Here is a 19,454-nt window from a genome sequence, read left to right as displayed (position 1 = left end):
TGGCTTCGGGAACCTATAGCGAAGGACTTTCCTGCCTTCTAACGGAGGCTCGGTGGAGAACTAGAACACAGGGGTTGGAATCCCCGTTCGTGCCCCGAGCGGGCCCAGTTCCTGCGTTCTGAGCCTGGAGGACGTGAGGAGGCCGCTTCAAGGTCTTCTTTTCTTTTTGCGAAGTACGGTCTCGCTCTAGCCCAGGCTGACCTGGAATTCACTATGCAGTCTCAGAGTGGCCTCGAACTCACGGCGAGCCTCCTACCTCTGCCTCCCAAATGCTGGGATTAAAGGCGTGCGCCACCACGCCTGGCATCTCTTTATTTTTTTCTTTATTTATTTGAGAGAGAATGGCCTTCAGCCACTGCAAAGAACTCCAGATGCATGCCACCTTGTGCATCTGGTTTATGTGAGTGCAAGGGAATCGAACCAAGGTCCTTTGGCTTTGGAGGCAAGCGCCTTAACTCCCCCACCTCCCCCAGGTATGGTTTCACTCTAGCTCAAGCTGACCTGGAATTCACTATGTAGTCTCAGGGTGGCCTCGAACTCGCGGCTATCCTCCTGCTTCTGCCTCCCCCGTGCTGGGGTTAAAGGCGTGAGCCACCACCCCTGGCTCCCAACCATTTTTTTAATAGCTCATTTATGCATTTATTTATATGAGAGAGAACGGGCTTGCCAGGGTTTCCTGCCACTGCAAACGAACTCCAGGCTACATGCACCACTTGTGCATCTGGCTTTACATGGGAACTGGGGAATTGAACCGAAGCGATCAGCAAGCACCCTTAACTGCATAACCATCTCGTCAGCCTCTCTTCATGGTTTTCTAAGCCTCCTTTTATACGTTGCTCCTTTCCTGGGACTGAACATAAAGCTGTAAACCCTTACTGGGCACCTGCGTATAAATTGCATTACTGAGGCTGGAGGAAGGGCTTAGTGTTAAGGCATTTGCTTGCAAACCCAAAGGACCCAGGTTCAATTCCCCAGGACCCACATTAGCCAGTTGCACAAGGAGGCACACGTGTCTGGAGTTCATTTGCAGTGGCTAGAGGCCCTGGTGTGCCCATTCTCCCTCTCTCTCCCTCCCTCCCTCTTTCTCTGTCAAGTAAATAAAATAAATAAAAATAAAATATTAATAAATTGCAGGCTGGAGAGTTTGCTTAGTGGTTAAGGCACTTGCCTGCAAAGCCAAAGGACCCAGATTCGATTACCTGCCTATTTCTGCATATCTATCTATCTCCCTCCCTCTCTCTCTCTCTCTCTCAAATAAATAAATAAATAAATATAGCTGGACGTAGTGGCACACACCTTTCATCCCAGCACTTGGGAGGCAGAGGTAGGAGGATTGCAGAGAGTTTGAGGCCACCCTGAGACTACATAGTGAATTCCAGGTCAGCCAGGGCTACAGTGAGACCCTACCTTGAGAAGTCAAAAAACAAGGGGGGGGGTGTTGGAGGGATGACTTAGCGATTAAGGTGCTTGCCTGCAATACCAAACTACCCAGGTTCGACTCCCCTGGACCCACATTAGCCAGATGCACAAGGGGGTGCATGCGTCTGGTGTTCGTTTGCAGTGGCTGGGGGCCCTGGCGCGCCCATTCTCTCACTCTTTCTCTCTGCCTCTTCCTCTGTCAAGTAAATAAATAAATAAAAATATTTTTTTTTAAAAAAGGTACATACTCCTCCGGACAAAAAATTATATATGGAGTAAGCCAGTTGTGCCAGAATACCCTATAATCTCAACACTTGGCGAGTGGAAATAGAAAAATAGGAAGCCAAGAGGCTGGAGGTATCTCTCAGTGGTTAAGGTGTCTGCCTCCTACAAAACCTCACGTCCTGCGTTCAGTTCCCCAGGACCCACATATGGCCAGATGCACAAAGTGATGCATGTTCAAAAGAACTGATAAAGAACTTCCCAAAATGGTTAAAACACTGTTAAGTGTGGAATTAAGTGAGACAAAAAATGGCAAGCATGTCTCCATATTGGAACCATCTGACCACATTCTTATCATCCCTCAAGCCACCCTCGGGGGCCCGAGTCAAAGGAAGAAGCATGCGGCTGGCTGTGCACCGATGTGAAGGAAGAAGCATGCGGCTGGCTGTGCACCGATGTGAAGGAAGAAGCATGCGGCTGGCTGTGCACTGATGTGAAGGAAGAAGCATGCGGCTGGCTGTGCACCGATGTGAAGGAAGAAGCATGCGGCTGGCTGTGCACCGATGTGAAGAAGTGGCTGCTAACAGCAGGTGTGCTGCAGCTGGGCTTGCGGTGGATCATGGCACTTACGGGAACAGGCAGGTATTAAAGCTGGATACCGACGAACCATACACACACCTAATTGAGTTTTAAGAAATTCCTTCCCTCTGTCACTCTCAAATAAACAAATAAAAATGAACAAAAAATATTAAAAAAAAAAAAAAAAAAAAGCCGGGCGTGGTGGCGCACGCCTTTAATCCCAGCACTCGGGAGGCAGAGGTAGGAGGATTGCCATGAGTTCAAGGCCACCCTGAGATGACAGAGTTAATTCCAGGTCAGCCTGGACCAGAGTGAGACCCTACCTCGAAAAAAAAAAAAAGAAAAAGAAAAAAAAAAAAAAGAAATTCCTAAGTAGCCATGCGTGGTGGTGCACTCCTTGAATCCCAGCACTTGGGAGGCAGAAGTAGGAGGATTGCCGTGTGTTCAAGGTCACCCTGAGAATACAGAGTGAATTTCAGGTCAGCCTGGGCTTCAGGGAGACCCTACCTCAAAAAAAAAAAAAAAAGAAAAAAAAAAAAGAAGTTCCCAAGCGACACAGCTGTTTTGTGTTATAAAATGACTTGAACCATACTTAGATTTTTAGATTTTCTTCCCCTTCCTGAGTACACACTAGTCTACAGCATTTTTAGGCAAGAAAAAAAACGGACCCCACATGTCACTGCCATCTGGTAATGAGATGTCCTTGCCTGGTCACCTAAGCTCTAGACCTGTCACCCTATGTCTTGCTTTCGTCTACCTTTCTACTTGAAAGTTGGAAAAAATATCATCTATCCATAGTCTTTAAGAAAACCTTGGGCTGGAGAGATGGCTTAGTAGTTTAGACGTTTGCCTGTGAAGCCTAAGGACCCAGGTTTGATTCCCCAATTCTCATTCTCAATCTCTCTCTCAAATAAATAAAATAGAATATAAAGAAAAGAAAAGAAAAGAAAAGAAAGGAAAAGAAAAGAAAAGAAAACCTTAAACAGGGCACACGCCTTTATCCCAGCACTTGGGAGGCAGAGGCAGGAGGCTGGTCAAGAGTTTTGAGGTCAGCCTGGACTACATAGTGAATGAATTCCAGGTCATCCTGAACTAGAGTGCAAATCTACCTCAAAAAAAAAAATAAATAAAAATGTATTTGAAAGACTACATTTAAATACTTTGTAATGAAGAAATTTGTAATGTATATATTTTTAAAAAACTAAAACTTGGGCTGGAGAGATGGCTTAGCGGTTAAGCGCTTGCCTGTGAAGCCTAAGGACCCCGGTTCGAGGCTCTGTTCCCCAGGTCCCACGTTAGCCAGATGCACAAGGGGGTGCACACTCTGGAGTTCGTTTGCAGTGGCTGGAAGCCCTGGCGCGCCCATTCTCTCTCTCTCCCTCTATCTGTCTTTCTCTCTGTGTCTGTCGCTCTCAAATAAATAAATAAATAAGTTAAAAAAAAAACAACTAAAACTTTAGCAGATGGTACCCAGGCATTTTTAGTATGTAGTCTCCATCCCTTTTACTGTCCTATTTATTTTGTTGTATTCTGAGCTCCCAGAAGGCAGGAATGTGGCCATGAAAGATTACGCAGCATTTCCTCTCTTCCTCAGCGAGAACATGATACTCGGTATTAGGAGATAATCTATAAGACCCCCTATTAAGAGGAGGACTGTCAGGCTGGGGCTATAATTTAGTTGGCAGAGTACCTTAATATAGCATGAAGCCCTGGGTTCAATCCCCAGCATTGAAAAAAAAAAAAAAAGTTCAGCAGTTTAAGGTGCTTGTTTGCAAAGCCTAAAGGCCAGGGTGCTTTTTTTTGTAAATTTATTTATTAGAGAGAGAGAGCGAGAGAGAAGCAGATAGAGAATGGGTGTGCCAAGGCCTCTAGCAGCTGCAAACACACTCCAAATGCTTGTACCTCCTTGTGCATCTGGCCTATGTGGGTACTGGGGAATCGAATCTAGGATCCTTTAGGCCTCTCAGGCAAGTGTCTTAACTGCTGAGCCATCTCTCCAGCCCGAGGCCAGAATTCATATTCTCCAGTACCCACGTAAAGTCAGATGCACAAAGTGGCACATGTGTCTGGAATTCATTTGCCATGGCAAGAGGCTCTGGCGTGCCCATTTTCTCCCCTCTGTTTGCAAATAAATAAATAATTGCCTTTTTTTAAGCCAGTCATGTGAGTTGGGGTGTACACCTCTCAAATACTAGTACTTGGAAAGTAAGGGTAGAAGGGGCAGGAGTTCAGAAGGGCCCTGGATCCTTGGAACTATTGCAAACTGCCTCTGAGGTCAGCTTTTCTGAGACATCTGCAATTTGCATCTTACCCATAAAGCACTATTTCCCTGTTCCTTTCATTGCCTTCCTATAAATTGGATATATTTTTAAAAATGTATTTATTTGTTTGAGAGAGAGAATGGGCACTCCAGGGCCACCAGACACTGCAAACAAACTCCAGATGCATGCGCCACCTTGGGCATCTGGCTTACATGGGTTCTGGGGAATCAAACCTGGGTCCTTTGGATTTGCAAGCAAATGTCTTAACCTCCTAAGCCATCTCTCCAGCCCAAATTGGATATTTTTGCTACTGTATAAAGACTTCAAAGGACTGAGGCCCAAGCCTTCTACTTGTCATTTTCTGGCCTTAGCTTATTGCTTAAAACAGTTGTGTTGGACTGGACATGGAGGCTCACGCCTTTAATCCCAGCACTCAAGAGGCAGAGGTAGAAGGACTGCTGTGAGCTCAAGTCCATCCTGAGACGACAGTGAATTCCAGGTCAGCTTGGGCTACAGCAAGACCATACCTCAAAAAAAAAAAAAAAAAAAAATCAGGGCTGGAGAGTTAAGGGGGGTTTGCCTGCAAAGCCTAAGGACCTGAGTTCAATTCCCCAGTACCCACATACAGCCAGATGCCCAAGGTGGAGCATACATCTGGAGTTTGTTTTCAGTGGCTGGAGGACCTGGTAAATCCATTTTCTCTCTTTCTCCCTATCTATCTGCCTCCCCCCTCTTTATGAAGTAAATAAACAAAATATTAAAGATTTTTTAAAATTTTTTTTTTAATTTATTTATTTGAGAGCGACAGACACAGAGAGAAAGACAGATAGAGGGAGAGAGAGAGAATGGGCGCGCCAGGGCTTCCAGCCTCTGCAAACGAACTCCAGACGCGTGCGCCCCCTTGTGCATCTGGCTAACGTGGGACCTGGGGAACCGAGCCTCGAACCAGGGTCCTTAGGCTTCACAGGCAAGCACTTAACCGCTAAGCCATCTCTCCAGCCCATTAAAGATTTTTTAATAGTTGAGAATAAATTGGAAAAGATCATGTCATCAAAATAAAAGAGAGACTGATTGAGAGGGGGAGGGGATATGATGGAGAATGGAGTTTCAAAGGGGAAAGTGGGGGGAGGGTATTACCATGGATATATTTTTTTAAATTATTTATTTATTTATTTGAGAGCGACAGACACAGAGAGAAAGACAGATAGAGGGAGAGAGAAAGAATGGGCGCGCCAGGGCTTCCAGCCTCTGCAAACTCCAGACGCGTGCGCCCCCTTGTGCATCTGGCTAACGTGGGACCTGGGGAACCGAGCCTCGAACTGGGGTCCTTAGGCTTCACAGGCAAGCGCTCAACCACTAAGCCATCTCTCCAGCCCACCAAGGATATTTTTTTTTATTTATTTTTTTTATTTTTCAAGGTAGGGTCTCACTGTAGTCCAGGCTGACCTGGAATTCACTATGGAGTCTCAGGGTGGCCTCGAACTCACGGCGATCCTCCTACCTCTGCCTCCCAAGTGCTGGGATTAAAGGCGTGCGCCACCACGCCCGGCTCACCATGGATATTTTTTATAATCATGTAAGTTGTTAATAAAAATTTGAAACAAAAGAATAAATAAATAGAATTAGTTACTCTGGAGGCCTGGGTTCAACATTTGGGCTGCAGGCTGGAAAGAGACAATGGCTAGAGAAAATGCTGAAACTAAAGTTGGACTCTTCCCTCAGCCTGGCCATCGGACAGAACAAGCCCTGTGGGGGTGGTGGATACTTCCTTTCTAGAAGCTGTGTGTGCCTCAAGCTCCATGAAGAATCCAAAAAGAAAAAAAAAAAAAAAAAGTGCAGAAGGGTCTTCCAGGATGCTGACAGCAGTGGTCTCCGTGAAGAGCAGCTAAGAATGAACAAAGGCTCGGAAGCGGGTGTCATAAAGAATACTAAGGGAGTTCCATTGATCCAGCAATGTGCCTTGTGGTACCCAGGGGATACCCAGGTTTTCCATGACAGCACCCAGAGTTCACAAGGTGATTATCAAAGGGGAAATAGACACACAGGTCATACTCCACTGTGGGAACCTCCTATTCCATCCATGTAGGAGTCCTCGTTAGGAAACAGGAGAAAATCAAAATAAGATAAGATAAAATAAAAAAGCCAGGCTGGAGAGATGGCTTAGCGGTTAAGGCATTTGCCTGCAAAGCCAAAAGAATCCCGGTTCGCCTCTCCAGGACCCACATAAGCCAGATACACAAGGGGGCGCATGCATCTGGAGTTCATCTGCAGGGGCTGGAGGCCCTAGAGTGCCCATTCTCTCTCCCCCTCTTTCTCTCTCTCAAATAAATAAATAAATAAAAATATTTATTTTTTTAAAGCCAAACCTCTTCAGTACCTGGCTCCTGGCTGATGCTGACTGAATATTCTGAATATTTGTCAAATGAATAATGGCCCTTAATTGATTAATAACCTGTAACCTTGCAATTTACTGTTTCACGTTGTTGGCAATGGACAGGATCCTGTTCCCCACGAGTCCTGGCCCTATTCACTTGTGTCGAGTCTGTACAAGATTTTCAGCCCAGCACCACCTCCCTAGCTCCCTGGCTCATGCCCTGCCTTTTAAAAAAAAAAGTCTTTATTTATTTATTTATCTGCAAGCAGAGAGACACAGAGAGAAGAGAGAGACACACAGAGAGAGAGTGGATGTGCAAAGAACTCCAGATACATACACCGTTTTGTGCATCTGGCTTTACATGACTCCTGGGGAATTGAACCCCAGTTGTTAGGCTTTGCAGACAAGCGCCTTAACTGCTGAGCCGTGTCTCCAGCCCATGTCTGGCCTTTTCACGGAGATTGTGCCAGGGTAAGGAGACTTCAAGGGCCTTGTCCAGTGACTGACAATAGGGAAGGAAGCATACCCCACAGCAGCTTCTGGATTCTCAGGCCCTCTCTGCAGTTCCCAGGTTCTCATTCTCAAGAATCTCTTAATCCCAGTACTCAAAAGGCAGAAGTAGGAGGACCACCATGAGTTCGAGGCCACCCTGAGACAACATAGTGAATTGCAGGTCAGGCTGAGCCAGAGTGAGACCCTACCTTGAAAAACCAAAAAAATAAAAATAAAAATGAAAGAAACCTTCCTCAAGGGACCCTTCCCAGATTTCTGCTTCCTCTCCTTCTGTGGCCACTACCAACTCCCTCCTCCATGCAGGGAATAAAATGTCTTCATTGTCCTCTTATATCATTAAATTTCTTCTTTATTGTGCTCAGTTATCTATACCAGGCCTGGGCACACCAACATCCTTTCATCCTGTCTGTTGGGGGTGACACAGTACTTTTCTTTCTGAAGCCATCAGTCTGAGGAGGGAGACAGACCACCACCCTGAACAGCCCCACTGTACATGAAGAGTCACGTCTCAAGAGAATGTTCTTGGTGACACATGCCTTTAATCGGGAGGCCGAGGTAGGAGGATCACCATGAATTGGAGGCCACCCTGAGACTACATGGTGAATTCCAGGTCAACCTGAGCTAGTGTGAGACCCAACCTCAGAACCCTCCCCACCCCCGCAAAAAAAAAAAAAAAAAAAGGGCCAGGCATGGTGGCACACACCTTTAATCCCAGCACTCACAGGCAGAGGTAGGAGAATTGATGTGACTTCAAGGCCACCCTGACAATACAGAGTGAATTCCAGGTCAGCTTGAGCTAGAGTGAGACCCTACCTCGAAAAACCAAAAAAAAAAAAAAAAAAAAAAAGAGCAAGAGCTGGAGAGATGGTTTAGCAGTTAAGGTGCTTGCCTGTGAAGCCTTAAAGACCCAGTTGTGACTCTCCAGATTCCACATTAGCCAGACGCAGAAAGGTGAGGCAAGCGCAAGGTCACACATGCCCACTAGATGGCACAAGCATCTGGAGTTCAGTTGCAGTGGCTGAGGCCCCAGTGTGCCAATTCTCTCTCTTTCTCTCTCTGTCTCTCTGTCTCTAAAAAAGAAAAGTTCCCAGACCTAAGGAAAAAAGAAGGGAGGTGGATCTTGAGGCCCAGCTGGGTGGGTAGAGAATGTCCCTTCTTCCTCACACGTGGGCTCTGTCTGCTGCCTTGCAGTCGTGGGCTCAGTACAGGCCGTGGTGGGCTAGAGGAGCTGGCCGCATGAAGTCCTTCAGTTAGCAACGGCCAGGGGCAGCAGGTGGGACCCAGGGGCTCACCAGCAGGCGGTGGCTGTCCCGAGAGGAGATGGTGGTCAGTGGATACAGAGGCAGCTGCAGGTCAGCAGCACGTCGAACAGCAGCAGTTTGAAGAGCAGCAACCGCAGCACCCCCAGCCTCAGAGCCTGGCCCAGCGGCCCTGTTCAAGAAGAAACCGGTGATGGGCTGGAGAGATGGCTTAGCGGTTAAGCGCTTGCCTGTGAAGCCTAAGGACCCCGGTTCGAGGCTCGGTTCCCCAGGTCCCACGTTAGCCAGATGCACAAGGGGGCACACGTGTCTGGAGTTCGTTTGCAGAGGCTGGAAGCCCTGGTGCGCCCATTCTCTCTCTCTCCCTCTATCTGTCTTTCTCTCTGTGTCTGTCGCTCTCAAATAAATAAATAAAAAATTTTAAAAAAATACAAAAAAAAAAAAAAAAAAGAAAGAAACCGGTGAGGAAGCCAGGTGCGGTGGCGCACTCCTTTCATCCCCAGCGCTCGGGAGGCAGAGGTAGGAGGATCGCCGTGAGTTCGAGGCCACCCTGAGACTACGTAGTGAATTCCAGGTCAGCCTGGGCTACAGTGAGACCCTACCTTGAAAAACTAAAAAAGAAAAAGAGAAAAGAAAGAAAGAAACCAGTGAGTAGCAGGGAGGAATTCCAGGAGCTGTCAGCCCGTGAAGGGCAGAGAGAGGTCTGGCCTATGTCCTGGCCATTGTTTGGCTCTCTCCTCTTCAGCCCCTTCAGGGAAAGACCTTCCAGACAGATAACCTCAGCTCTTCCTAGTAATATTAGCACATGACTTCCTACTTAGCTCTCAATTTTATTTTATTCCATAGTAGAGGAAGTAGGCTGGCAGGGGATAGCATTTGACACAAAAGTAACTAGTTAAAAATTCCTTATTTAAGGGCTGGAGAGATGTCTTAGCGGTTAAGCGCTTGCCTGTGAAGCCTAAGGATCCCGGTTCGAGGCTCGGTTCCCCAGGTCCCACGTTAGCCAGATGCACAAGGGGGCGCACGCATCTGGAGTTCGTTTGCAGAGGCTGGAAGCCCTGGCGTGTCCATTCTCTCTCTCTCTCCCTCTATCTGTCTGTCTCTCTGTGTCTGTCGCTCTCAAATAAATAAATAAATAAATAAATAAAATTCCTTATTTAAGCCGGCCGTAGTGGCGCACGCCTTTAATCCCAGCACTCAGGAGGCAGAGGTAGGAGGATCGCCGTGAGTTTGAGGCCACCCTGAGAATACAGAATGAATTCCAGGTCAGCCTAGGCTAGAGTGAGACCCTACCTTGAAAATCAAACAAAACAAAACAAAACAAAAATTCCTTATTTGGGCTGGAGAAATGACTTAACAGTTAAGCGCTTGCCTGTGAAGCCTAAGGACCCTGGTTCCAGGCCTAACCCTTACTCTCCACATGGGCTCCTTTATCTCCTCCAGCTCCCCACGTGGCAGTGAAGGAACCCCAGGAAGGGGGACCCCACGCTCTGCCCGGATATGGCGACACCCCAAATCACTCACGAGAAGTGATCTTGATGCAAACTGCAAGAGGATTTTATTCCAAGCTCACTGGGGCCCACAGTCGTACACCGCACAGGGGTAGAGGACTGCAGAGCCCCGAATGCAGGAACGGGACAGTTTTTATAGGGTTTCTAACAAAGCCTGTGCATTAGACCAATCATTTTTTAATATCAGGAGCCCCTGCAGGGTGTTAGCCAGTCAGTTTGTGCCACCCCATAGTTTCTAAGCCAATTAGTTTAATTTGTTCAAGCCCCTCGTGGACCAATCATTTTCTTATGACCTTGGAGGTTAGCATTTACCCAGGTCCTTAGGTGGGGGTAGCAGAGTGTGGTACCAGTCTCCTATGACCTTGGTGGTCTGAGGCAGGCTGCTACAGCTTATGGTGCGAGCTACTAAGGCTTACAGTGTGGGCTATTAAGGCTTATGGTGCAGGCTATTTACAGAAACCAAATAAGTGGTTCACTTCATTACTCATTTCCCATCCTTGAGGGCTATCTCATGCCCTTTTTACCTAGTTTTATATTAGGAGCAGGCTCTGATATAATGAGAAGAGGGATTCTTTACTTGCTTCCAACAGAGAGTAAAGCCTGGAGTTTGAGGTATGCAGGGGCCCGCTTAAGCTCCCTTTGGAGCGTGATAGTATTTCTGGGCTTCTGAATTCTTGGGCCTTTCAGCAGGAGCTCCTTAAACTTTCTTTCTTTTGTGTGTGTGCTTTTTTCCAGGCCCTACACATAGGATCTCTAGCCATGTGCAAGTCTTTTCTTGGCTCTGTACTTGCCTCAATAAATATAATAATTTAATAATTAAAAATTAAAATTAAGGGCTGGAGAGACAGTTGAGCGGTTAAGCGCTTTCCTGTGAAGCCTAAGGACCCCGGTTCGAGGCTTGATTCTCCAGGACCCACGTTAGCCAGATGCACAAGGGGGCGCACGCGTCTGCGTCTGGAGTTCGTTTGCAGTGGCTGGAGGCCCTGGCACGCCCATTCTCTCTCTCTCTCTCTGCCCCTCTCTTTCTCTCTCTCTCTCTCTCTGTCTGTTGTTCTCAAATAAATAAAAAAAAATTTAATTCAAAAAATTAAAATTAAAAAATAATAATAACAACAACAAATTCTTTATCTGGTCAAGAAACAGGCCTCTTGGTTATTGGCATTTTCCACCATCTCAGACAACTAGGTAAGACATGGGCTTTTATGTAGAGACCATATTCTTGGGCTCCCTCAAGGAGCCATCAAGGTCCCCTATGTTGGCTGTGGCCTGTACTGTCCTACTAAGATCCAGGAGTTAGGCTGTGCTCAGAGGAACCACCCTTGTGTTATTCTAGGGCAGGCTGAGTCAAATGTCCCAACCTAGCAAGTCCCACTCTTCACGAGGACCCAAACTCCACCCTGCGGGAGGGACCCACAGCTGCAGGTCCCGCCTGGTCCCTCGTCTGGGATTCCCCACCCCAGACGGAGTACTCACCCCTAAGAGACTCCTGGAAGCAGGTCCTGGCTGTGGAAGGCTCCCCTGCAGCCGAAGAGAAGGGAGTGATGAGGGGCGAGCGCCCCACAGTCCCAGGGACTGTGTCCCGCCCTGACCCTGGCCTGCCTGCGGGACACGGGGACGCACAAAGAAACCCTGAACCCATTGGCTTGCCAGTCCTGAGGTGTCCCCTCCTGTCCCTCTCCTCCCTGAATTCCTGTTCTGTGCCAAGAGGCACCTCAGTCCCTTTTCTTTCTTTCTTTGAACATTTTACTTAACTTGTTTACAAGGAGAGAGACAATGGGTGAGCCAGGGCCTCCAGCTACTGCAAATGAGCTCCAGATGCATGCACCACTTTGTGCATCTGATATTACTTGGGTACTGGGGAACTGAGTCGTTAGGTTTTGCAGGCCAAATGTTTTAACTGCTGAACCATTCTCTCCAGCCCTACCTCAATGCTATTTTTTTGTTTGTTTGTTTGGTTGGTTGGTCGGTTTTTTTGTTTTTCTTCAAGGTAGGGTCTCACTCTAGCTCAGGCTGACCTGGAATTCACTTTGTGTTCTCAAGGCGGCCTTGAGCTAACAGCGATCCTCCTACCTCTGCCTCCCCACTGAGTGCTGGGTTAAAGGCGTGTACCACCACGCCCGTATGTGTGTGTGTTTTAAGGTAGAGTCTCACTTTAGCCCAGGCTGACCTGGGACTCACTCTGTAGTCCCAAGGCTAGCCTCAAATTCAGATTCTCCTACCTGGGATTAAAAGTGTGCACCTTGCCTTTTTTTTTTTTTTTTTTTTTTATAGAGAGAGAATGAGAATGGGTGTGCTGAGGCCTCTAGTAACTGCAAACAAACTCCAGATGCATGTGCCACCTTGTGCACCTGGGAACTGGGAAACTGAATCCGGGTCTTTGGCTTTGCAGGCAAGTGCCTTAACCACTAAGCAATCTCTCCAGCCCTATTTTTATTTTATTTTATTGTCTGTTTGTTTTATTTTTATTTTATTTTTGAGGCAGGATCTCCCTTTAGCCTATGCTGTAATTCACTATGTAATAATTCACTATGTAGTCTCAGGGTGGCCTCAAACTCACGACAATCCTCCCACCTCTGCCCCCCAAGTGCTAGGGTTAAAGATGTGCACCACCACACTCATCTCCTTAGTTTTTTCTTCCGTTTGTTTGTTTTTTGTTTTTTGAGGTATGGTCTTACGCTGGCCCAGGCTGACCTGGAATTAACTTTGTAGTCTCAGGGTGGTGATCCTCCTACCTCTGCCTCCCCAGTGCTGGGATTAAAGGCGTGTGCCACCACGCCCGACCAGTTTTTGATTTTTGAAGCGAGGTCTCCCTCTAGACTGGACTGACTTGGAACTTATCCCATAGCCCCTGCTGGCCTCAGACTTGCCATGCCGGCAAAGATGACCTTGAACTTCTGATCCTCCTGCTTCTACCTCTCAAGTACTGGGACTATAGGCATGTACCACCAAACCTGACTAAAGAGAGAGCCTAGGTTTGAACCAGATATCATGGTTGCAAATCCCAGGATGCATGGCTCCAAGGCCAGCATTCCCTGAGCCCAGCCATCCTGGAGCCTCCTTCCCTTCCCACCATATATATCCTGATGCCAGGCTGTGTGGAAGGAAGCATCTACAGGGGCCTGGGCTCCATCCTCACCTGCCAGCTGGAGAGGGTGTGTGCTCCGGCTCTGGCCCCCAGCCCTGGGCCCAGTGTGACAGACTAAGGGCTCCCAGGCTACCAGCTCTTCAGGGGCCAGGGAGAGGTGGGCCAAGCTGGTCCAGGTGCCATCTGTCGCCTGGGAAGGACCGTAGGTGAAGGCATTCAGGGCACTGCCGTTGCCCGCTGAGAACCAGACGGAACCGTCAAGGCCAGGGGGCGACGCATCGAGGACCAGGCAGACCACCAGCACCTGCTGCTTTCCGTTCTCCAGCAGTGTGACGGGTGGGGCCAGAGAAGGGAGGGGCATGTGGGTCAAGCCTGCAAGAGAGGAGCACACACTTCTGGCTGAGCTAAGTTAGCCTCTTTCCTCCCACGCAGAATCTCATAGTGAGCTGGTTTATCTTATGTATTTGCAAGGAGAGAGAGAGAATGAAAGAGAGAGAGAGAATGGGTGCACCAGGGCCTCTAGCCACTGCAAAGGAACTCCAGATGCATGTGCTACCTTGTGCATCTGGCTTTATGTGGGTCCTGGGGAATTGAACCCAGGTCCCTAGGCTTTGCATGTAAGCATTGAACCACTGAAAAATCTCTCCAGCCCTATCTTCTCTTCTTTCATCTACTCATTTCACGTCGCATCTTCCCTCCATCTAGCCACACTCTCATTCACCCATCTATCCATCATTTCTTTTTTTCCCTTAAAAAAATGATTTTAAGTTTGTTTGAAAGGAGAGAGAGATAATTGATATTGTGGGCACAACAGAGCATCTTGCCCCTACAAATGAATTCCAAATGCACTTGCTATTTTGTGTGTCTGGCTTTCTGTAGATACCGGGGAATTGAACCAGAGCAGGTAGGCTCTGTTTAGACCTTTTTATTTTTTATTTATTTATTTTTAATTTTTATTAACATTTTCCATGATTATAAAAAAAATCCCATGGTAATTCCCTCCCTCCCCCTGCCCCACATTTTCTCCTCTGAAATTCCATTTGTTTAGACCTTTTAAAAATATACTTATTATTTATTTATGAGAGGAGAGAGAATGGGCTTGCCAGGGCTTCCAGCCACTGCAAACAAACTCTAGATGCATGCACCACCTTGTGCATCTGGTTTACGTGGGTCCTGGAGGATCTAACTGAGGTCCTTTGGCTTTGCAGGCAAGCACCTTAACTGCTAAGCCATCTCTCCAGCCCATTGATTTTTAAAAATTTTAATTTTAGTTTTTAGAGAAATAGAGAAGGAGACAGATAGAGAGTACCAGAGCCTTCAGTCACTGCAAATGAATTCCAGATACATGCACCCCCTGTGCATTTGGCTTAACATTGGTACTGGCGAATTGAACCTGGGTTCTTAGGCATTGCAGGTAAGCATCGTAACTGCTAAGCTATCTTTCCAGCCCTGTCCCTCATTTCTTCTATCACTCATCTATCCACCATCTTTTTTCTTTTTCTTTTGAGGTGGAATCTCACTTGAGCCCAGGCTGACCTGGAATTCACTATGTAGTTTTAGGCTGGCCTTGAACTCTCAGTGATCCTCCTACTTCCACCTCCCAAATGCTGGGATTAAAGGCATACACCACCACACCAACCTAAAGTTTTTTTTTTTGTTTGTTTGTTTTGGTTTTCAAGGTAGGGTCTCACTCTGGCCCAGGCTGGCCTGGAATTCACTATGGAGTCTCAGGGTGGCCTCAAACTCATGGCAATACTCCTACCTCTGCCTCCCGAGTGCTGGGATTAAAGGTGTGTGCCACCACGTCCAGCTAAAGTTTTTTTTTTTTTAATTTTGTTTCTTTTTATTTATTTGAAAGCAACAGACAGAGAGAGAAAGAGGCAGATATCTATCCATCCATCTATCTATCTTATCTATCCCATCTATCTATCTATCTATCTATCTATCTATCTATGTATCTATGTATGTATCTATCTAGCTATCTATCTATCTGGAGAGAATGGGCATGCAAGGGCCTCCAGCCACTGCAAACAAACTCCAGCTGCATGCACCACCTTGTGCATCTGGTTTACGTGGGTCCTGGGGAATCAAGTCTCGAACTGGGGTCCTTAGGCTTCACCAGCAAGAGCTTAACCGCTAAGCCATCTCTCCAGCCCCAGCTTCAAAGTTTTTTTTTTATTTGTGAATTTGGTAATTTTATTTATTTTTTTCCTCAATTTTTATTAACATTTTCCATGATTATAAAAAAAAAAATCCCATGGTAATACCCTCCCTCCCCCTACTTTCCCCTTTGAAATTCCATTCCCCATCATATCCCCTCAAAGTTTTTAATAGATTTTTCTGATATAGGTAAAAATCTCAAATGTTAATACCTGCAAATAATTTACACTATTAGCTAAGTGTGGCCAAGCTAAAGAAATTTCTTGGGCTGGAGAGATGGCTTAGCGGTTAAGCGCTTGCCTGTGAAGCCTATGGACCCCGGTTCAAGGCTTGGTTCCCCAGGTCCCACGTTAGCCAGATGCACAAGGGGGCGCACGCGTCTGGAGTTCGTTTGCAGTGGCTGGAAGCCCTGGCGCGCCCATTCTCTCTCTCTCTCTCTCTCTCTCTCAGTCTTTCTCTCTATGTCTGTTGCTCTCAAATAAATAAACAAACAAACAAATAAACAAATAAATAAATAAATAAATAGAAAGAAATTTCTCAAGGTACCATAGAGTGTTATGGGAACAAATGTATGCAGAGGAGTTCTTGAAGGCCAAATAACTAGTCTAGGAACATATGAGTAGTAAGTCATTCCGTCAGGATTTGAACTTGGATCTCTGAGACTCCAAATCCCATAGTCCTCCTTGCCCTGAAGAATATCTAAGATGCTGTCATGTGACACATTGGACCAAGCCTAAGGCATGGTCTCAGACAGAGCTGGGGTTGGCTCCTGATACATCCTCTTAATTTATCGAATCTCAATTGTCCCACCAATATAATGGAGTTAATAATACCTGCCCAATAGAAATTGTTGTAGTGCCAGGCGTGGTAGCTCATGACTTTAATCCCAGCACTGGGGAGGCAGAGGTAGGAGAATCTCTGTGAGTTCGAGGCCACCCTGAGACTACATAGTGAATTCCAGGTCAGCCTGGACTAGAGCAAGACCCTCCCTTAAAAAATAAAAAATAAAAAGTGAAAAGATCATAAAATGCCCTCGTAGGTAAGTTTTGGTGTTGTTATTGATACTAATACTACTGAAGTATTTCAAATAGAGGGGTTGGAGATGGGAATGAGCCATGGGACCTTTCGCTTCCTAAACCTCTTGAGCAGGTAAAGACCCAGTCATTCCATGGTGAGTCCAGCTTCCATCTCCTCAGCGTAGCCTCCTAGGAGTGATCCTCCTTGCATCAGCTCTTCCTTCTCAGGGCTCCGGCCTCCTGGAGTACACTGTCTCCACGGAGGAAACCCCTGTGGCATACTTATGCCAGTTTAGTTCAAGTAGACTCCCTGGCTAAGAGGTCAAGGCCCTAGCCAGGCATGTTGGCGCACGCCTTTAATCCCATCACTCTGAAGGTAGAGGTAGGAGGATTGCTATGAGTTCAAGGCCACCCTGAGACTACCTAGTGAACTGCAGGTCAGCCTGGGCTACAGTGAGACCCTTCCTTGAAAAACCAAAAAAATAAAAACAAAGTTAGAGAGATGGCTTAGCGGTTAAGCACTTGCCTGTGAAGCTTAAGGACCCCGGTTCAAGGCTCGATTCTCCAGGACCCATGTAAGCCAGATGCACAAGGTGGCGCAGGCATCTGGAGTTCATTTGCGGTGACTGGAGGCCCCTGGTGCACCCACTTTCTCTCTCTCTCTCTGTCTGTCGTTCTTAAATAAATAACTAAAAATAAACAGAAATAAAATAAAATTAGAAAAACAAAAGGTGAGGTCCTTCCCTCCCAACACAGGTGCAAACATGCCCATGCTTCAAGATGAATCTGGAATTTTCCCCTCAACCTGTGAGCCCTCTGGCCCCAGGCTTGATCTGTGCAGGGCTGGGGCTAAGTGCTCTGGCAAGTGACTGGCGCCTTGGGATCTTGCCGGGGCTGGAAGTCAACTTGAGACACCTTGGGCATTTGGAGGGCAGGAAAGACGGCTCAGGAGCTCCATTATCCCACACCGCACGACACAGCCCAGGCTCCACAGACCCACAACTGCTGTGGGTGCCAGCCCAGTCTGAACTATTTTCTCTCTCTCTTCCTTCCCTCTTAAGTAACTGGGATTGAATCCAGGCTTCGTGAATGCTAGGCAAATATTCTGTAAGCTATTACTAGTCCTCTGTCTTCTATTTTTATTTTTATTATTATTATTATTATTTTTTTTTTTTTTTTGAGGTAGGGCCTCAGTCTAGGGCAAGCTGACCTGGAACTCACTCTGTAGCCTCAGGCTGACATTGAACTCACAAGGTCCTTCTACCTCTGCCCCTGAGCGCTGGAATTAAAGGTGTGCACCATTGCACGTGGCTTTTAATTTTGAGACAGAGTCACACTAAATCGCCCAGGTTGGCCTTGAATTCACTCTGTAATCCAGGGAGGGCTTGAACTTTCCATCCTCCTGCCTCAGCCTCCTGAGTAGCTGGATTACAGGTCCATGCTACACCAGGCATGCTCTTAATTCTCTCTACTTCCAAGTGAGTTCCCTACTGACATTGCTCTAGGACGGGAGCACCTGAGGTCCCTGAGCCAGGACGCTATGGGAAAGAGATCATGAGGCCCACCCCAGAAGACCCTAAATGTTTTCTTTCTGAGGTTACTCAACATAGGGGTCTCGTTCTAGCCCAGGCCGACCTGAATTCACTATGTAGTCTCAGGATGGCCTTGAACTCACAGCAATCCTCCTACCTCTGCCTCCCAAGTGCTGGGATTTTTTTTTTTTTTTTCCAGGTAGGGTCTCACACTAGCTCAGGCTGACCTGGAATTCACTATGGAGTCTCAGGATGGCCTTGAACTCACAGCAATCCTCCTACCTCTGCCTCCCAAGTGCTGGGATTTTTTTTTTTTTTCCAGGTAGGGTCTCACGCTAGCTCAGGCTGACCTGGAATTCACTATGGAGTCTCAGGATGGCCTTGAACTCACAGCAATCCTCCTACCTCTGCCTCCCAAGTGCTGGGATTTTTTTTTTTTTTTTTCCAGGTAGGGTCTCACGCTAGCTCAGGCTGACCTGGAATTCACTATGGAGTCTCAGGGTGGCCCTGAACGCAATGGTGGTCCTCCTACCTCTGCCTCCTGAGTGCTTAAAGGCATGCGCCACCATGCCTGGCTTCCTGAATAACTCTTATCTTCCTATATATCTTGTCCATGAGGCCCTGTTCCAAGGTGATGGGCTCAGACAAGTAGGGGACAGAGAGGTGAGCAAAGTGGACTCACCTGTGGGCAGGGCTGGACACCCGAGGGGCAGAAGAAGCAGCAGCCATGGCCCAGTCATGGCCTTTGGCAGAAGAGGCAGGATCCAGTGGCAGGCCTGGGGTGTGGGCTAGGGGAGGAGGCTCCCCACAGGCTGTCTCCCAGGCCACGGGCCCAGCTGCACCTCAGCTGCTCCACCACCAGCCGTTTCTCCTCCCCCAAACCCAGGCCTCCCTAGGGTGGTGGGGAGGCAGGGAACTCAGGTGCCACTCCCATCCCAGGAGCTGGGTGCCCACCCTCTCTCTGGTCTGAAGAACACCCCCATGGTCTGCAAAGCCTTTCCCCCCAGTCTGGCCCACTAGAGGGAAACTGCCATCCACAGGACAGAGCAGCGGGCCGGTGTCTGGGCCTCCACACACACCACTTCATGTCTCCCACCAGCCACTGTGAGACTTCCATTTTAAGGGGGGAAGGTGCAACTGAGGCTCAGGGAGATTGAGTGACTTAGACAGCTGGCAGATGACACAACCAAGACTTACTGAATTGTTTCCAGATAATTGGTCTTTCTCTCTTTGTCTCATGCAGCTCAAGGTTGGCCTACATCTCACTATGTAGACCAACTGGCCTTGGTCTCCTGATCCTCCTGCCTCTCCCTCTTGAGTGCAAAGGCGGGCTGTGCCCCCGTACCAGGTCCACTTTTTCCAATCCTAAAGTTTTTTTTGGTTTTGTAGAAACAAATAGCTTCATTTTAGGATTTGTTGAATTCTTTTATATCACCTGCCACAAAAAAAAAAAAAAAAAAAGTTGATCTCTTCTTATTTCTTGCGTTGTTTTTCAAGGCAGGGTCTCACTCTAGCCCAGGCTG

General features: G+C 47.4%; 1 protein-coding gene across 1 annotated transcript; it reads right to left on the bottom strand.

The window, feature by feature from the left end:
• Positions 1-8,673: 8,673 nt before the first annotated feature.
• Positions 8,674-18,671, bottom strand: Ptcra (pre T cell antigen receptor alpha). The gene is made up of 4 exons (XM_012948176.2): positions 18,614-18,671; positions 13,275-13,595; positions 11,612-11,656; positions 8,674-8,799 (listed from the first exon to the last, which is right to left on the bottom strand). The coding sequence occupies exons 1-4, from the start codon at positions 18,669-18,671 to the stop codon at positions 8,696-8,698; spliced, it is 528 nt and encodes a 175-aa protein (XP_012803630.2). The 3' UTR covers positions 8,674-8,695.
• Positions 18,672-19,454: the final 783 nt, after the last annotated feature.

Source organism: Jaculus jaculus, chromosome 8, assembly GCF_020740685.1.
Source record: "Jaculus jaculus isolate mJacJac1 chromosome 8, mJacJac1.mat.Y.cur, whole genome shotgun sequence".
Lineage (NCBI taxonomy): Eukaryota > Metazoa > Chordata > Mammalia > Rodentia > Dipodidae > Jaculus > Jaculus jaculus.
This window is presented reverse-complemented; position numbering and strand designations above follow the sequence as displayed.

Coding starts and splice junctions, on each gene's coding strand:
- Ptcra (XM_012948176.2), bottom strand. CDS start 18,671: ATGACTGGGCCATGGCTGCTGCTTCTTCTGCCCCTCGGGTGTCCAGCC. Junction 13,596..18,613: donor GTGTCCAGCCCTGCCCACAG/GTGAGTCCACTT, acceptor CCTCTCTTGCAG/GCTTGACCCACATGCCCCTC. Junction 11,657..13,274: donor ACACCCTCTCCAGCTGGCAG/GTGAGGATGGAG, acceptor CTTCGGCTGCAG/GGGAGCCTTCCACAGCCAGG.